At 39.5% G+C, this 19,426-nt stretch overlaps 1 protein-coding gene across 1 annotated transcript; it reads right to left on the bottom strand.

Annotated features, from left to right (window-relative positions):
* Positions 1 to 14,171: 14,171 nt before the first annotated feature.
* LOC148092594 (large ribosomal subunit protein eL34-like) lies at positions 14,172 to 18,781 on the bottom strand. The gene is made up of 3 exons (XM_087819404.1): positions 18,757 to 18,781; positions 14,856 to 14,956; positions 14,172 to 14,396 (listed from the first exon to the last, which is right to left on the bottom strand). The coding sequence occupies exons 1-3, from the start codon at positions 18,779 to 18,781 to the stop codon at positions 14,172 to 14,174; spliced, it is 351 nt and encodes a 116-aa protein (XP_087675530.1).
* Between the last annotated feature and the right edge of the window lie 645 nt (positions 18,782 to 19,426).

Genomic DNA, 19,426 nt, shown 5'->3' with positions numbered 1-19,426 from the left:
ATTCCATTTCACCTTTTAAAGCAGTCACTCATGAGAAGGGGAAATTTTAAAAAAATGTATACGTACATATTTATATATAACTAAAAATATCCCACTAGAAACCAGCTCTGTTGATTTTTCCCTACCCATCTCTAAACAGTTTCCTGGATGGAATCTACAGCTATCCATTCACTTGTGGGTATTAAAAGTGTCTTTTTGTTCAGCATTAGAAATCCTGGTCCAGTTTAATATTAGCTGCCCTTAAATCTGCCTCCTCCTCTAGGGCATTTTGTTAGAATCCTTGGAGCAGCTCCCTTTGTCAATCAGCTGTCGTTGCATTATAAACTACCCCAGAGCTCAGTGCTTTAAAACAACAATCAATTATGATTTTTCAGAAGTCCATGGCTTGGCTTAGTTTGGGGTGGCCCCGCTCCGCCTGTCTTCTATTCTCACCCCCCTCCAGGGTAAGTGAGCTAGCTGAACAAATTCATCTCGTAAGGATGGCAGGGGCACAAGAGAGGACTGTCTACAGCATGCAAGCATATTCCCAGTCTGTGTGGTGTCATCTGCTGTCATTTCAAAGGCAAAGCAAATTCATGGGAAGCCCAACATCAAGGGGGCAGATGCTCATTCCATGGAAGTGAGGGAGTGTGAATATTTCTGGATAATAATCTCATCTACCACATTGTACCACGTCCCTATATCCTGCCACCCCCCACGCCCCTGGCACGGTTCTTTGAATTAGTGAGGAAAATACTGGAAACATACTGCTTTTCCTCTGTCTTTTTGTGCAGAAGCTGCTTCACTCCCAGAGGCAGTCCTTCCAGCGTGATTCCCGTCTGCTACCTCCAGGGTCCTCACAGCCCACACGAAAACACAGCTTCTTGGAGCCACCAAACTCTGAGCTGTAGTCACTTCCACAATCACCATCTCTGCTCCACACTGAAAGGCATTTCTTGCAAGGTTTTTGCCAGTTTGTTTTCCAAGCAGATGTAGGCATCATCTCTAGGCCCTTTTCCAAACTCCAGGGGACACACATCAAGATTTTCCAGCATACAGGCTGGGGCAAAAGTAAGCTTACAGTTGGGAGTATGTGAAACACAGTGTTGATTCTTATATTATTGTTTACTAATTATTGTATGATCTCAAGTATGTAAACTACTCTTGCCCCGCCCTATGTTCCCACCGTCTGGGTACCAGCGATCCTTGAGCTCTTGTACGCGGCTCCATCACCACTGTGGAAGACAAGGGCAAACCCGAGCTGCACATCTTACCCTAAAGGCCTAACTCGGCCCACTCCCTGCCATCCAGAGATCACAAAGCTACAATGTACCATCTTCAGAGCTCTGGTGGCTTATGTGCTGCATTTTAAATCTCCAATTTAGAATGCGGAGCTAGAGTTGAATAAATTAAGAGAAGGTCCTGTGATTATAATTTTGTTAGTCTTTTCTTCCTTGGTCCATTACTCAATACTGTATTTCATACTGTGGGCCAGAGTCACACAGGCAGAAGCCTGCCTGTTAGAACTTGGAGTTCACAGCATGATCCAGGGCCTAAGCAAATTTTTCCTATCTGGGTGGCATAATATATAGAACTTTATTATTAGACATTATTTCTTTGAGTTAGCACCTCATCTGCAGGAAGTCTACATTTAGGAGGTATATAGTCTCGTAGCCTAACATTCATTACCAGTCCTTCATATGTTTGTTATCACAGCCCTGGGTATCACTGAGGAGTAGGGCCAGAGGTGGAGGTAGGACAGTTCTGAAAAGAATTTGGGGTCAGAAAAAGGCCTCCTTTCATTTTGTCTAAAGCTACTTCTAATTGACAGAATTGTTTAACATTTTTATTGTTGACATGTTAATATATAGGGACTCTTAAAATTAGACACTTTTACAAAACATGAAATGAGAATTCTTGTGCTTGACTTCTCTGCTAAGAATCTGTGACACCTGAGGCAAAACTTGAGTACCTCAGTGTTTCATTTATGCTTGTTTTACATTTACAGGGTGTTGTGAGACTGAAATGATAGAGCACTAGGAAAACGGCTTTAAAATTGTAAAGTATTATATGATGAATTGCTGACATCACTGCAATCATATCTGTTCTGTGTATTTAATTGAAATGCATGCTTCTCACTTCAAACGTTAAAGAATTATAAGGCATTTAAAATGCAGTACTTTGTAATTATTACTTATAAAGTGCTATGTAAGTGGATAATGTAATTGTAACTTCCATTGTTTTTTACCTGCTTTGACCATAAATCTCATAGCAGGAATTGTTTAGGACGTGCTGTAGGTATTATGAGAATGATGTCATAATTTCCAAAGCACTCTGAGAATCTTGGAAAGAAAGATAACCAAAATATTCTTTTTTTATTGGTGATCTCTTTTTGGTTAATTCCTTATTAAAGATACCCAAACATATATATCTCAAAAGTATTATCACATATATATATTTTTTAAATTTTTTAATTTTTTAAATTTATCTTTATTGTTGAAAGTATTACAGGTGTCCCATTTTTTCCCTCCAGTTGACCCCCTCCACCTCGTTCCCATCTCCTCCCCAGGCCTTCACCCATTATTGTCTGTGTCCATGGGTTATACATATATGCATGTAACTTCTTTGGTTAATCTCTTCTCACCCTCCACCCCCCTTCCCTCTTTCCTCTGAAATATGACCGTCTGTTGCATGCGTCAATGTCTCTGGATCTATTTAGTTCATTAGATTCTTTTGTTCTTTAGCTTCTTTTTAGAGAAGACTCTTCAACTTTTCCTGTAGTGCTGGTCTGGTGGTGATGAACTCTAGCTTTTCCTTGTCTGTGAAGCTCTTTATCTAACCTTCAATTCTAAGTGATAGCTTTGCTGGGTAGAGTAATCTTGGTTGTAGTTCCATGTTTTTCATCACTTTGAATATTTCTTGCCAATCCCTTCTGGCCTGCAAGGTTTCTGTTGAGAAATCAGCTGACAGTCGTATGGGTGCTCCCTTGTAGGTAACTGCTTTTCTCTTGCTGCTTTTCAGATTCTCTCTTTGTCTTTAACCTTTGGCATTTTAATTATGATGTGTCTTGCTGTGGGCCACTTTGGGTTCCTCTTGTTTGGGACCCTCTGTGCTCCCTGGACTTGTAAGTCTATTTCTTTCCCCAGGTAGAGGGAGTTTTCTGTCATTATTTTTTCAAATAGGTTTTCAATTTCTTGGTCTCTTTCTTCTCCTTCTAACACCCCATAATATGAATGTAGGACCACTTGAAGTTGTCCCACAGACTTCTTACACTATCTTCATATTTCTGGAGTCTTTTTTTCCTTTTGCTCTTCTGGTTGGGTGTTTTTTGTTTCCTCATGTTCCAAATTGCTGATTTGATTCTCAGTGTCCTCTACTCTACTCTTGATTCCCTGTAAATTATTCTTCATTTCAGTTCATGTAGCCTTCATTTCTGATTGGTACTTTAATATGTCATTGATGGTCTCACTTGTTTTCTTAATAGTCTTACTAATATCCTTGAGCATCCTTATAACCATTATTCTGAACTCTGTATCTAGTAGCTTGCTTGGCTCTATTTCTCTTTTCTGGAGATTTTTTCTGTTCTTTCCTTTGTGACATGTTCCTTTGCCTCCACATTTTGGCTGCTTCCAAGTGTTTGTTTCTATGTATTAGGTAGAGCTGCTATGTCTCCTGAAATTTGTAGAGTAGGTGTCCTGTAGGGTCCAGTGGCTCAGCCTCCCCAGTCACCTGAGCTGGGCCTTCTAGGTGCTCCCCTGTGTGGGCTGTGTGCACTGTCCTGTTGTAGTTGAGCCTTGGTTGCTGTTGGCGTCACTGGGAGGAACTGACTCCCAGGCCAATCAGCTGTGAGGACCAGCTGCAACTACAGCCAGAGAGCTGCTGTGCTGGAGACACCCCTATGGAGCAGGATTTCACCAAGTGGAGCTTTGGTGTTCACCAAGTGTGCCCCTTGAGTGTGTCACTCGTGGCTGTGGTAGGGTTGTAATCCAGTGTGGTCGAGTCTGACCACCAGGTGCACTGTCTCTGGGGCCTCCCTGGAGGTGCAAAGTCAGCCTCTGCCAGTGCCTTGCCCAGGGCCACCCAGCATGAGCTACACAGCAAACCATAGTTGGCTGCTACTTGTGCTGGGCTTGGAGGTGCCCAGGAGAGGCCAAGCTATGAGCCAATGCAGGCTACCTCTAGTGCCAGGCCTGGGGCCACTTATCAAGCCATATGGGGCCCGCTGCTGCTTGTTTGAGAGATTTTAGGAAAGTCCTAAGCATGAGGCTCGAGAGGCCACTTACACAGAAAAGCCCCTGGAAATGGCCTGGATGAGCCTGCAGGTGGGGAGGGGCGGGGCCTCCTGGAATCACGGGGTGGGGCCAAAGGTGCGAGTCAGGTGCTGGCGACTCAAATATGGTGCCTGCCTGCCAGCCGTGTGCGGGAGGACTCGCCACAGGAGCCATGGCCTCTGCCAGCCCTTCTGCCTGGGAGGAAGCCGCCCTCCTCCTCTCGCCCGGATCTCAGGCAGGTTAGTTCCTCCCCGAGTGTCCCGGGTCCTTTCCGGCTGCTGCCCGGCGCTGGGCTCAGAGGGAGCGTCCTAGTGAGTCCGTGCCGGGCCCTTTAGAGGAGCAGCTGGGGCTCCCGCAGCCTCTGGGACCCTCGGCCACAGTCCCCGCTGGTTTCACAGCCTGGAGTTGTGGGGACGGCTCTTCCTGGCCCTGGAGCCCTGGGCTGGGGGCCTGCTGTGTGGCTGGGACCCCTCACTCCTTCGGGAAACTTCCACCACCACGATGTCCTCCGGGGTTTAACCCACGGCACCGGGTGTGGGCCCGCGGCCGCGTCTCTGAGATTCAGCCCCGACCCGCCCGCGTCCCCGCCCCTCCTCCCCGTCTCGGTGCTGCTTCAGCTCCCTGGCTGTGGGGCTTCTGTGCAGCTGGATCTCAGGAGGCTCCGAGTGACGGTGGTTCTGTGTTTTAGTTGTGATTTTGATGTGGTTGCGGGAGGCGGCGGGTGCAGCTGTGACCTACGCCGCCTTCTTGTTTCTCTCCCCCCATCACATATACTTTAATCAAGATATTTATAATTAATTCTTTTATGAGGGTAATCTCTAAAAAGATTATAATGCTGACCTGACATGAAGCATAGGCTTCTTTTTATTTCCTTCAGTATCAGCTGTGAAATCTAGGGGGCTTCTTACTTTAAACTACCATTCAGACCCATACAGTCACACTTGGGGCAGCCTAGTGGGAAGAGCTTAGGGCAGGAGCCGCCCCTCCCAGGAGGCGTAGCAACCATTCCCTTTCCGCGGGCGCTGTGTTCCCAGCAGTCTCTGCAGCAGTCCTCCCACGAGCTATTTCCTTTTGTCCTGGGGTGATAGCTCAGCTGCGAGTAATATGACTTCACATGAGGTTGACATGGGAGTTGCTCTGGCTTAAATCCTCAGGAGTCTACTTCTTATAATATCTCCAATGGCATAGCTTACAGATTGTCCACTAGTGGTGTGCCCAGTTTCAGAAATCATGGTAATTAAAGCAAAGTCAAATGACATAATCTCTTAACATATTACCTAGGGAGCCGGGCCGAACGTGGCTCAGCGGTTGAGCGTCGACCTGGGATCCAGGCGATCAGGGTTCGATTCCTGGTCGGGGCACATGCCCTGGCTGCGGGCTCGATCAATGACTCTCTCATCATTGATGTTTCTGTCTCTCTCTCTCTGAAATCAATAAAGATATATTTTTTAAAAAAACAAAACATATTACCTAGGGAACAAAAATAAAGAGTAAATTTTATCACATGGAGAGGGAAAAAAATATGTGATAACCCTTCAACAGACAGTAAAAAGTAAAAAATTAGCAGCAAATATAATATTTCTAATTCCCTCTGGTCTGCTTCTTGCCCTCCCTTCTCCCCCCCCCCCCCCCCCCCCCCACACACACCATTGAGCCTGCAGCTTTAATTCTTAGGCCATATTTACTCAATTCAGACCGGGAGAGTCACGAGAGCTTTATTTAGTTTGGCAGCAGTCACCTTAATGATAGCTATGAGGATTGACACAATTAAGTCTCACTACATAAAGTAATCTAATGATTAACTAAAGACGGGAGAGGAATCTACCACTGCAAATTTAGTTGAGTAACTTTTTGTTTTGTAAAAGAAATACCAAACAGTTTAGATAAGCACTGCTTTGTTCTTCCTTGAATTGGAGCATTGTTCTTTCAGTGCTTTCATACTCCCCTAAAGCCAGCTTTCTCCTCCGTTTCTACTTCCCTGCCACCCACACCTTCTCTCTAAGTGCTCTAGATCTGGCATCATTATTGATTTCTCTCATCCCTGGATTCTCTGCTTTTAATCAATCACCAAATTTTGCCAGTTCACACCTCACATTTTCTTTATTTTATTTTTCTTTATTTTTCATTCCTTCATTTCTCATTAGCAAAGGCTAATATACATGTATTATATTTTTAATTCCAAGAAGCTGTGGGATGTGAAAAAATGCCTCTGGACAGTGGTATGGGAATGTTAAAAGGAGAAGGGAGGAATCATTTCAGTTTTATCCCGTGGGAAAACCAAGCTGCCAAGTGCTGGCTCTTTTCAATGAGGTTCTGAAGTTTTAGTCAGTATGTTCACTCATCTAAGTTTCCCTCTGTGCTGTCCTTCGCCCTCAGGGTTAGCAAAACATGCACTTTGGGATTCTTTGCCATCAAAATGATGATTTACAGTAACTCATTGATATTCTGTTTCCTGCCTTACATTGCAACTCCCTAAAATATTAGTGTAACTTAGGGATGTGACTCATTGGTTGAGACTCTGGCATTCAAACTCATGACCGCAATGGTATCAATAAGGCCTTAAGACTAATGAAGTCTTCATAGGTCAGGAAAGAAAACTAGCTAAGTTAGAGCAGTATCTTCTATTTTATGAGTCATCTGCATACTATAATATTTTTATATCTGGGGGCTTGGATTGTTCACTGATGAATTACATATAAATTTATCATTGAGTATAAGAAAAATAAGAAAGGAAAAATCTCCTTGGCCTTAACACTGAAAACCTAGCCCAAGTTGCACATTAACTTGTGTGTGAACAGAATTTTTAAACTTCTGAACTATAGACCATAAAATATTTTTAATAGGCTTATTCTCAGAAGAGAAGTAAAATAAGATGGCAGAAATCAAGTAACTATGAGATTTTCTATTAAAAGAATAAAGTTTTACCCCAGAAATTATGTGCTTATATCTTTAACTCTTTAGTGATCTCTTTAGATTATTTTGCTCAATTATTTTTGTTGGAGTTAAGATTTATTTCATTTCATTTACATTTTCTGTTAACATATTTAGTTGACATTTTTTTAAAACTATAGAAATGTAGTTCAGTTTGTTTCAATTGTTTCTAACTTGACATCTTCATTTCTGTTATTATTTTCTTTAGAAGTCTATCATTTTTCTTCTTTTTTAAATATGTTTTTATTGATTTCAGAGAGAGACAGGGGGGAGAGAGAGAGAAATATCAATGATGAGAGTCATTGATCAACTACCTCCTGCACACCCCCTACTGGGGATCAAACCTGAAACCAAGACATGTACCCTGATGGGAATCAAGCCATGACCTCCTGGTTCATGGGTCGATGCTCAACCACTGAGACACATCAGCTGGGCTTTATTTTTTTAAGTTTATTTTTTATTGTTGACAGTATTACAGATGTCCCCTATTTTACCCCCACATCCCACCTCCACCCAGCCCCCACCCCACCCCAGGCCTTCACCACACTATTGTTTGTGTCCATGGGCTATGCATATATGCATATAAATTCTTTGGTTAATCTCTTCCCTTACCCCCATCCTCCTTCCCTCTGAGATCTGTCAGTCTGTTCCATGCTTGCATGCTCTGGACCTATTTTGTTGGTCAGTTTATTTTGTTAATTGGATTCCACATATAAGTGAGATCATGTGATGTTTCTCTTTCTCTGACTGGCTTATTTCACTTAGCATAATACTCTCCAGGTCCCTCCATGCTGTTGCAGAAGGTAAGAGGTCCTTCTTTTTAACAGCCGCACAGTATTTCATTGTGTAAATGTCCCACAGCTTTTTTATCTACTCATCTACTGATGGGCATTTGGGCTGTTTCCAGATCTTAGCTATTGTAAATAATGCTATGAACAGAAGAGTACATATATTTTTTCTGATTGCTGTTTTGAGATTCTTGGGATATATTCCCAGAAGTGGGATCACTGGGTCAGAAGGCAGCTCCATTTTTAATTTTTGGGGTAAACCCCACAGTTTTCCATAGTGGCTACACCAACCTGCATTCCCACCGGCAGTGTACCTAGGGTTCTCTTTTCTTCACATCCTTTCCAGCACTTGTTTGTTGATTTATTGATGGTAGCCATTCTGGCAAATGTTAGATGATACCTCACTGTAGTTTTAATTTTTATCTTTATGATGATTAGTGATGTTGAGCATTTTTTCATATATCTATTAGCCATCTGTATGTCCTTTTTGGAGAAGTGTCTATTCTGGTCTTTAAAAACCACTTTTATCTGATGATTCTTTTGCTCCTAGAGCAATTAATTTTCTGTTCATAAAGTCTTTCACTATGTTTCCTAGTAAATATTTATTTTCTCCATAAATCCTGCAATCCATTGCTTTGCTTTTTAAAAATCTGCTAAAAATATTATAATAAAAATTGATAATCTCCACCTACAAAAAATAAAAAATATTCAGGTAAGAGATTTTACCATTAGGAACTCAGAGCATGAGCCCTCCAGTCCTGTCTGGATTAAAGAGTGGTATACAACAGATTCACTTTATAAAATCATGACTTTACAGAATTACAATGCATCTTCACATTTTTGGGTAACCATGGAAACTGTAGGTAATAACAGGTCCCACTGGGACTCATTCTGGGAGAAAACAAAGCAGGGACTACATAGTTTCTCCACAGAAAACTTCTCTCTGCATTTTTGAATGGCACCAACTCATGCTGATGCTACAGTGTTAGTGAACAGAAGATGAACGTTTGTGATCCTGAGAATGACTCTGAATTCAGCACACTCAGTTTTCAGCCCTGTGGAGCTCAGAACACAGGCACAAAAACCAGGAGAAGGAAGGCTTCTCTCTCAGAAACCAGGAAATAAATGGAGTTTATGAAAATTATCATGAATTTTAAAAAAGAAAATAGATACAAACACAAACCTGATATTCTGCACCCCCTGAAAATAATAAAGCTCTATTTGCAGCACCTAGTTGGGCTCACTTGCCATTTTGAATTGGATTTTTTTAAACCTAGAGATCACCTAGAAAACATTCCTTTATTTTGAAGAAGAAGAAAAAAAGGGAAACCCAGAGAGTTTAATTTATCAGCTCCAGATTACCCCGCTAGTTGGAAGCAGAATAAAAGTAAGAAACCATTCTTCTTCCTGGCCGGGTGTGGCTCAGCGGTTGAGCATCAACCTAGCATCCAGGAGATTGAGGTTCAGTTCCTGGTGGGGTCACATGCCTGGGTTTCGGGCTCCATCCCCAGCAGGGGGCGTGCAGGAGGCAGCTGATCAATGACTCTCATCATTGATGTTTCTATCTCTCTCTCTCCCTTCCTCTCTCTGAAATCAATAGATATTTTAAAAAAAACATTTCATTACTCCAAATCTAAGCCCTTTCTGCTCCATCTTACTATCTAAAAATGGAAAAATTGGGTTAATTTTTTTCTAGATGAATTCCTGCCTTTGCAAAGGACAGATTTCTGGCCTATGACTTAAGCTTGGATCCTCAGTGTGTTGACCAAGAGATAATGACTGACCTTATATTGGCCACTGTTATCCTATTTCCTCCCTTTCTGAACAGCCCATGTAGGTCATTACCCCAGTTACATGATCTGTTTCTCTATAACTCACCTTTAAGACTCTCTCCTCTGCCCCTTCAGTACCTCCTTGCTGTCCCTTGAACACATCCGGCATGTTCACACCTCAGGACTTTTGCACTTATTGTTCTCTAAGCCGGTAATATTCCTCCAGATACTTACATGGCTCCCTCTCTACTTCCTTCAAATGTCACTTTATCAATGAGGACTTTCTTAACCATACTCTGTAAAGCACACCCACCCCAACCCTGAGACTCCTTATCTCTCTTCTGTGCTTTATCTTTCTCCAAAGCCCTTATCATTAGTGACATGCTAGGTTTTGCATGTTTATTTGTTAATTGCCTCATCCATTAGAAATATAGCTTCCATAAGGGTAGATTTCTGCCCATTTTGTGCACTGTTGCATGCCCAGGACCTAGAACAGTGGCTGATATAGTATTTGCTCACTAAATATTAGATGAATGAATTAATTAATACTTAATGCTTCTCCCTTGGGTACCCATTTTTCTAATTTCCTTCACTATGTAACATCTAGCACCACCATCTATCATTTAAAACTGTTAAACCTTAAAACTATAAAGAGAGAGAGAAATTGAAAATGAGATTAGCTAAATCATAAGGAGAAATTACATCAACAAAAAGACAAGAAAGCGGTAGGTCTTTGTTGAGTATGTATACATTGCAAGAAATGAAACATAAATGCCCAATGTTGTAATGAGTCTTCTTCACAGCAAATTAAATAAACATGTATCTCAATACTTATTACACCATGTCTTGTAGGTTTGTAAATGTTGGTCTTTCTAATCTGATCATGAACTTCTGATGTCAGACATGGTTCTACATTTTTGTTTCCCTCAGGATAGTGGCTTCCACATGGGAAAAGCTAGTAAATGTTTACTTGGTTGACTTGAGTTAAATATTACTGTGGAAGTAGGACAAAAAGAACTCCATGAAGTATTGCTGGAGTCCCTGTGTTTGGAGCAACATTTGCAGATGGAAAGAAACCAATAAATTTGAATGAATGAATGAATGAATGAAATAATTACCAAAGTTAGAAAAAAGCAAAAATTCAGAGTAAAAGATTTATAAAGTGATTCATGCCAAAAACTGAGGTTTTCAAAGCCTAAAATAAAGAGACAGAGGCTTGTCAAGAAAGAGACTAAAAACATAGTAACACAACTTCTTCCTTTAATTTTGGTATAGACTCATTACATCTATAACAGCCAATTGCTCTTGTTAACATTCTTCCATTTGACACTTATCATATAACTGCTCGAAAGGCTTCACTCTTCATTCACGGACAAAAATATGCCATGAGCCAAAAACATACTCCAAACCTTATTTTGATTATTTAATTTCCCTGAACACTACCACTGAGACTTCACAAATATTTCCAAGAGGCCCACCTTCCCTACATGATTATGAATATTTCACACAATAGTACTCATACTCTTGCTTCAAATAATACTAACTTAAAGGAAGCTCTCCATATATTTTTTAAAAACTAAATAATTTATTGAACATATCATAATAATTATCAAATTTCCTATGAACAGAAACTTCAAATCCCCAAAATCTGTTGTTTAGAAGCACAACAAATATTGATGGAGTGATCCTTAGAAATCCATCATTCTATTAGGTGCTTGTTAACCACTGTAAAAGAAGATAAGTGTGTATAGGCCCTGAAGTAGCTACTTATCTTGAGAAGCCAAATCCCACAAACCCAGCTAAATTAACTCTACTCAAACTGATTTGATCAGAGGATCACCAGGAATCAGAGGCATTTGCACTACTGGCAAAAATAGTGTCTTAAACTGCTTTCAAGTTGGATTATGGACAGCAGTAGGATATAAAGGAAAGTATCAACAAAGCAGTTCTGAATCATTCCTTTGGGTGCTTCTATAGGAATGCAGACTGACTGACTTTATTTAAGCTGTTGTATGTTTGTTTCATGTATAATTATAAATTAACCCTGCACAGTAAGAAATCAATGGTAAACTCAAAACTATTTCTGCACATACAATTTGGATGTTAGAGAATTTTTAAATTACATATATCATATATGTCACTAGCAAATTAGTATTATTTCTCTATAGAGAGAAACAGGCATAGCATAGCTAAGATAAAGCTTCTGCACACAACACATTCACAGTTAAAAAGGTGGTTAATATGTTGGCACACTTAAGTTATAAAAAATATTAATTCTTAAGCTTTGAGCAATTGATATATATTTGATAGGTTCACAGAGAAAGGAAATATATTTGAGACAACAAGAATATAATTATAATTAAAAACTAATAGAATATAATGAAATGAAACTTTCCAGATATACTTTTACTATGTAAAGCTTTTTTTCTTTATTATGTCACTTATTTTTTATTTAGAAAATAATACTGTAAAATTTTCCAAGTATTTAATTCCCTGAGTCTTGTATCTATATCCAAAATTCTTAATTACATATCTCTTCTTATAAAATGTGCATGTTTTGAATTTAGTAGTTTATAGTCTTTCTTAAGTGAGTTTATAATAAAATATATCCTTTGTACTGAGTTACCTAATTTTAAACCATAAGCAATTTTTTCATTTATAACCTTTAGTTTCATGGATGGTGTAGAAAAAAAAAATGAAGCAGGTTCTTTAAGCTGTTTTAAAACATGCAGCACTTTTTACAGAGGGAAGAATATTTATTTACAAACTTCTTTAAAGGAAAACATCTTTATATACTAGGAGAGTCTCTACACTGCATGTATAGGTAAGATAACCAAGGGAGGAACATAAACTTTTGTCTAAGGATGGATAGTTGTTTGAAAAGCTTATTTTACTCCCTTGGTTATATTACCTATTTCAAAAGAACATAGTCTGTCCTTAAAAAATAAGACTGTATGTTCCATACAGAGAAAGAGGCAAAAGCCCCAAATTCTCCAGAGTGGCTGCTGCTTCTCCTTGAGAACTAAGTCCATTTTCCTATTCAACCAGGATATCATTTCCTTAGGAGCATGACTGTCCTGAGGTCATCTACCTATTGAGGCTCCTGTTCTTTCTGCACTGGGAGAACATCCTTGAAACAAATTCAATTCTACTGCACAGCTGACAAAGGATTTCTTGGAATTTTCCATAACAATCTCTTCAGCAATTTCTCTTTAAAAACCTATTTGCTAGTCTCTTCATGCCCAAGACCCACAAAAGCTCAGTTTACACTGAAATGACAGTCACATAATATTACAAAGTCAGCCATTTTCTCCATGCTTTATATCCCTTTAATCCTTGTTAGTGTCCCCACTGATAATCTTCCCTTCACTATATATAGTTAGGATTTTTCCCTTCCTTTTCTCTGACTTATCCAGGTACTATCTTTCCTGAAAATGTTTTCTATCCTTTCTGGAAACTGCGCAACATGTTCACTAAGCTCTCTTCTGAACTCAAACATTTCACAAAATCCTGACTTTGTCTCCATTCTTTGGCCGCAACTGAAATATAAGCCTTCCTTTGGAATGATCTTTACACTGACCCCTTTCCGGGAGAAGCTGTTTTTATGTCCCATGTTCTATAAGCCATTTGACATTATGAATCACTACTTCATTCCCCAGTGCTACCTACATCCTTATCAGGCTCCTAAGGTCATTGGAAACTTTTCACCTGAGACAACAAAATTTCTCCAAACCCTGAATTCCAGCATTATCCCAAATCATGACTCTTTGAACAGCTTAATTCCCTTAAACTGGGCTTCCATTCTCATTTACATTTGCAGCCATTGCCTCTTTCTTGTCAGTGCCCAGACTGCTTGACTTCATCTCTGTCTTTTTCTAACTTTCTGGTAGCATCCTTGCTACTCTCTGAACATGCCAAGCTTATCCTCACCCCTGCGTTTTTGTACAGCTACCTTCCTTTTCTGGAATACATGTGTCAGTCAGGATGATTTCAGCTGCTAGTAGCAAGGAAAACAGTGTCTTAAAAAAATAGAACCTATATTGGTTTACATAAATAACAGTCAAAGGGAGGTAAAGTTTTAGGGCTGGTGGATCCAGAGCTTAATGTTGTAATAAAGTTCATAAATTCTTTCCATCTTTTGGTTCAATCATCCATCACGTTGGCTTCATTCTAAATCTAGTTCTTATGTTCCAAGGACATCTGCCAGTTGAAATAATAATGAAATGCTTTTTCTTTGACATCCAGAATTGGATTGTCATCACTCCCCAAAAGAGCTATCAATTTCTCTTCCCAGAAACCCTCGTAAGGCCCTCTTTTTATCTCATTCCTCAGAAAAGGAGTCATATACCCTTTTTTTTAACTTTAGCCTTTTAACTGTTTTATTACACAAAAAAGTTTCTTTTTCTTTCTTTTTTAATTTTTATTTTTATTTAGCTTTCTGACTCTGTCCTTATGCCTTCAACAATAATTTTTTTCTCCTCAATAAGGAAAGCATGCTTGATCCTGTCATGGACACATTTAGCACACATGGATCCACCATAGGCCCTGCTGACATGTTTTTTCATTTTAGACAATCTCATTTGAACTTTAGGTCTCACAGCATGAAAGAAATCCACAAAGTCAGCCTGGGGGTTTGGGCACATGCCACATGCAGACTTTTTTTTTTCTAATCCTCACCTGAGGATATTTTTTCCATTGCTTTTCAGAGAGAGTGGAAGGAAAAGAGAGGGCGGGGGGAGGGAGAGATTGGTTGCCTTCTGAATGGGGCCGGGGATCTAGCCTGCAACCGAGGTATGTGCCCTTGGCTGGAACCCAACCCGGGACCCTTTAGTCTGTGGGCTGATGCTCTAAACATGGAGCCAAACCAGCTAGGATGCAGATTTTTTAAAAATATATATATATTTTTTCATTGATTTTAGAGCAAGAGGAAGAGGGAGAGAGAGAAACATTGATGTGTGAGAGAGAAACACCCATCAGCTGCCTCCTATATACTCCCTACTAGGGGTGGGCCGTGCCACACAGGCATGTGACCTGATCAGGAATCGAACCTGTAACCTCTCTGTGCATGGGATAACGCTCAACCAACTGAAGCACACTGGCCAGGGCCCATATGCAAGTTTTGGTGCTTTTCCTACCTTTTTGGTATAAACAATTCTACTACCAGGGGTTTGGGATAGCCTACTTTTGTTAGAGGCTGTATTGTAGGACAGCCTGTCAAATGCTGAACCATTCTGAATGCCTGAACAAACCGTCCTCAGAAGAGTTATATACCCATTTCTAAATCAATAACTGTGGTAAATAAAGTAGGAATACTTTGATCAGCAGTAATTAGGACCCAACTCTGGGGCCAGGAAGGTATCTATCCATCCATCTAGGCCCCCTTCCATCCATCCATCCATCCATCCATCCATGCTAAAGGAATGTCTCTATGTTAGATTTTCATCCTGTGTGATTCAGGGATTGAGTTTAAATAATCTATAAGAAAGAGATGGTTCTCATGATCCTTAGAACAGTGATTTTCAAATCTCATTTTTCTTTGAGAAATATGTTCTCCAAATGAATGCTGTACGGGGCTAACTACTTAAAAGATATCAAAGTAGACCTTCTTTTCTTACAGATGGTAGGGATTAGAAATGGTGTTCTCATCCACTAGGAAGTTTCTTAAGGTTAACTTGAAAACTGTCTGGAGAAACCCTGGTGCTTCATAGGGTGCAGTTTGAAAACAACTGTCTTAGATTGTTTCTTGAGTGATATTCAATTATCCCTAACAACTTACTAAGAGCTGATGAAAATGATGTCTGAAGTTGAGTTATACTTTGCTACTGATTGAAAAAAAAAGTCTATACATTCTAAACACTAAGCATGATGTTATCATAGTTGATATTTAATTATGAAAATTAGGAAACTTATTGTGATTTTACTTCAAAAGCAGAGCTTTTCTATCTCAACCTGAAGATAGATATCAGGCCTGCCTGTAGATAGAGCCAGGATTTTCTCATGAATCATAAGATTTACTCTATCTACATCAAAACCTAACCTGGAGTTAATTTGTTTATCCTGGGAAATGGCTTGACCAGAGTAAACTCTTCCTTGGACCATATTTAGAACCACTGTTTAGGCCTCACTGGATGAGGTTTGGGACAAGCTTTTTTGTTGTTGTTTTTACATAGCTAAATACAGGACCATATTGATCTTGAAAGACATTTGCATTTTGAGCTATTTACATTATGAGTCCTTGACATTTTGATTCAAAGTTTAAAGACCAAACCTGTAGCCACCTGCATTTCTCTGTCCCATGAATTTCCACCATTCCCTTATTGTTGAGCTATGGGAAAATGAGATATCAAAATGTCACAGATTTTTAGTAATCAGTGCAGACTCCCTGCAAGGACATTGCTTTCCTAGGAGAATAGTCATAGATCAGTCATATGATGGATTTCATAAGTATATTAAACTCAGATATCTGAACTGGCTTTTGAGAGCTAGCAAGTCTTTATACTGCCTGTCAGCCTCCTATCAGGGACAGCTAATCTGATGGAAGAAAATGTGAGCAATAGAATTATACAGTTGAAAACTGGTTTCTACTTCTTGAACTTCAAAAGCCGTACAGAATTTCTGTTTTGTTCAAGTCACCCTAGTGTCTTGGGATAGAAATAAAACCAGGATTACATTCCAGAAGACCAAACCCTCCGTTTAGTTGTTGTACTTCTGTATTTGTTTGGTTATAATAAACAAAATCAGGAAGAAGGCTAACAAGGGACAGGAACATGCTCCATATTTCTCAACTTTTTATTCATAGAAGGCATAATTAGAATTGGGCCCTTCTGGTACAACTTATTTGCCATTCCTAATTTAATACATTAAAAATAAATTTAAAAGTGAGATGATTTTGGAAGACATAATACCTAATAGAAACCACTACAAACCAAATAGAATGAGGAGAGATGGGTTGCTATAAGGAAATCAGAGCTCAAAATTGAAGAAAGCTGATATAAGGAAAGAGAATGAAAGTACCAAAGTTCCAAGTGCATTGAAATGTCACTTTCTTTTAAAAGCTAAGGTTTAAACAGTAAGTATATAAAACACAAATATTAAATGTAGAGAAAAATGAAAAAAACCCTGAAGAACAAATATTAAGAGAAGTAGAATCTTCTTGAACAAGGTTTCAAATAAAGCAGAGTAAGAAAAAGAAACAGTAGAAAATAAATAACTAATGAATGATAAAGTTTTAGAAGTCAAACAAAGTGTACAGAGTGAGAAGTAGGGATGCAGTTTCATTGCTAATAAGTGATAAAAATTTAAAAAAATAAAGAATCTATACATCATGAATTCAGTCTGACAACCACAAATGGCTCATACATTACACAGTAACCTAGGCCTCTAGTCATTTTTCCATTGACACACTACAAACGTCAGTGTCTCTATTGAGTCTTGCGGTTATGTACCTTTTAACTCTAGGGAGCACTGTTCTCAGGGTTACCTTGTGTGAATGGCGATCCCTAAAGGGAAGAGCCTGCCCATCAACACATAGCCACCCTGCCCACCACCATGTTTTCAGATCTCCTTTCTCCTCAGCATTCTGACTCCTCCTCAGTCACTCTCAGCAGATGACTTTTCCTTCTGTTTCAGATATAAAACAGCAGTTGGAACTACACCAAAATTCTGCCACCAAGTCCACAAATATTTCTGCATCTCTCTGCACCCTTTTCTACTGTTCTGCAGATGGTATTGCTATCTTATTTCTTGTCTAGAGATCATTACTCCACAATCAATTATGGCCTTTTTCTCAATGTCTTTAAATTGTATGCATTTGTGATTTATCCTCTGAGTTGGATCTATCAAAATGTTTCTTCCTGAAAAGAGCCCTCCTTTAATTGCTCATATTCTTTCAGCTTCTTTTCTCAAAAAAGTTTTGCACTTTTGCTTCCAGTTAACACCCTTCAATCTGCTGTAGCTAAGGTCACTAAGGAATGCCATGTTACTAAACACCGAGCACAATTTTCTTGCCGCAGTCACATGAATGTGACGTGTCTAACTTCCAGTATCCTTATAGGGAAAGAAGTGACTTCCTCTTTTCACTTTCCTTTGGGCTGGAATGTATTCAGAATGCACAGGCTGGAGCAGCCACCGTGGGTTCAGAAATGAAATCATGTGCTGAAATAATAGTTACCTGGCCAGCCCTGTACCACCTTCCTCTTTATTGCTGGAAAACAGAAATGCATGGCTATTTCATTTAATCTATTGCATTATAGGCTTTTTTCATTAGAACAACTTGAACCAAACCTTGACCAATATATAATATTGATGTTGAGGACTCCCAAATCTGTTTCTCCAGGTCAAGCTCCAAATTTCTATAATCAATTACCTAATTGGCATGTCTCAGAGACATCACAAATTAGTAAGTCCAAAATTTAACTTTTGATTTTCATCTGCAAACTTGACTGTTTTATTGTTTTCCATTCTCTGATAGTCACACCATCATACATTCACCTTTGGTTTCATGTTGGACCCCTCCCAATTCCTCACATCCTTACCCTCATCTGCATCCAGTCCTTTCCCGTTGATTCTGCCTTATAAATGTGTCAGTAATCTATTTCTCCCTACTTGCACAGCTGCCAACATAGTTCATTCTCTCTGGCCCTGCCTCCTCCAATATCCTGAGCATGATCTATAAGGAACTGCAGTGCTTGGTGCTTCTCAGTCTTTTAGGAGGGCACTCTGCCAGTGTTCTCACCATACCAGTTCTCCTGGACTTCTCATATTTCTTCACATCTATTGGACAGTTTGTTCTCTCAAAGTCTTTGTCTGTACTTGCTTCTGCCTACAGATCTCTTTGTCTTTGCCTATGTGAATGCTATTCTTCTTCATGACTTAGTGTTACTTCTAATGGAAACATTTCCTGAACTCCCAGGCTAGGTTGGATTATCCTCTTATATATTCCTGTGGCCAAAAGATAATCTAGTTTTTTGTTCATTTGCTTGTTTTTAGCCACATCAACCAACACCTATTTATTAATTCTGTAAGTCAGATGTTCAGACATGGTGTGACTGGGTTCTCTGTTTAGGATCTCATAAGGCTCCATGGAAGAATCTGTTCCAAGCTCACTCTTGTTCCTGGAGGAATTCAGTTCCTTGTGGTTGTAGGACTGAGGTCTCTGTTTCCTTGCTCTCTGTCAGTTGGGGCCACCCTCAGCTCTGAGTCCACCCACATTCCTTGGGAGTTGGACCCTTCCATCTTGAAATTCAGCAGTGGCACATTGAATCCTTCTCATGCTTTGAATTTCTCTGACCACCCTTCAATAATCTAGTTTTAAATAACACACTTATCATCATCAAAGTCTTTATTTATCTAAAGTAATGACATTCATTTTCCTACCTAGAGTGGCAGAAATATGTCTGTTCTGTTCTCTCTAAGCTAGCACTTGGGTTCCACAGTTTTTTGTACAAACTTAGGTACTCAGTAAAAACTTTTGACTTCTTATTTTTAAAATAATGAACAATAGATGGCAAAGTTGAAAAAATTTAAATTTTTGGTTTTATTTCAAGTATATTTAACTGGGGCTTAAGAGTCTTTGTTAAACTGATATTCTGAATTGCATTCACCTGCTAGCTTATTTAATAAACTGAGATATCCTGGTTTATGCATTTGAGAATATGATACAATAAGTTATTTTTAAATACTCTTC

This window comes from Miniopterus natalensis, chromosome 8 (genome assembly GCF_054644295.1).
Source record: "Miniopterus natalensis isolate mMinNat1 chromosome 8, mMinNat1.hap1, whole genome shotgun sequence".
In the NCBI taxonomy this organism is placed as follows: Eukaryota; Metazoa; Chordata; class Mammalia; order Chiroptera; family Miniopteridae; genus Miniopterus; species Miniopterus natalensis.
This window is presented reverse-complemented; position numbering and strand designations above follow the sequence as displayed.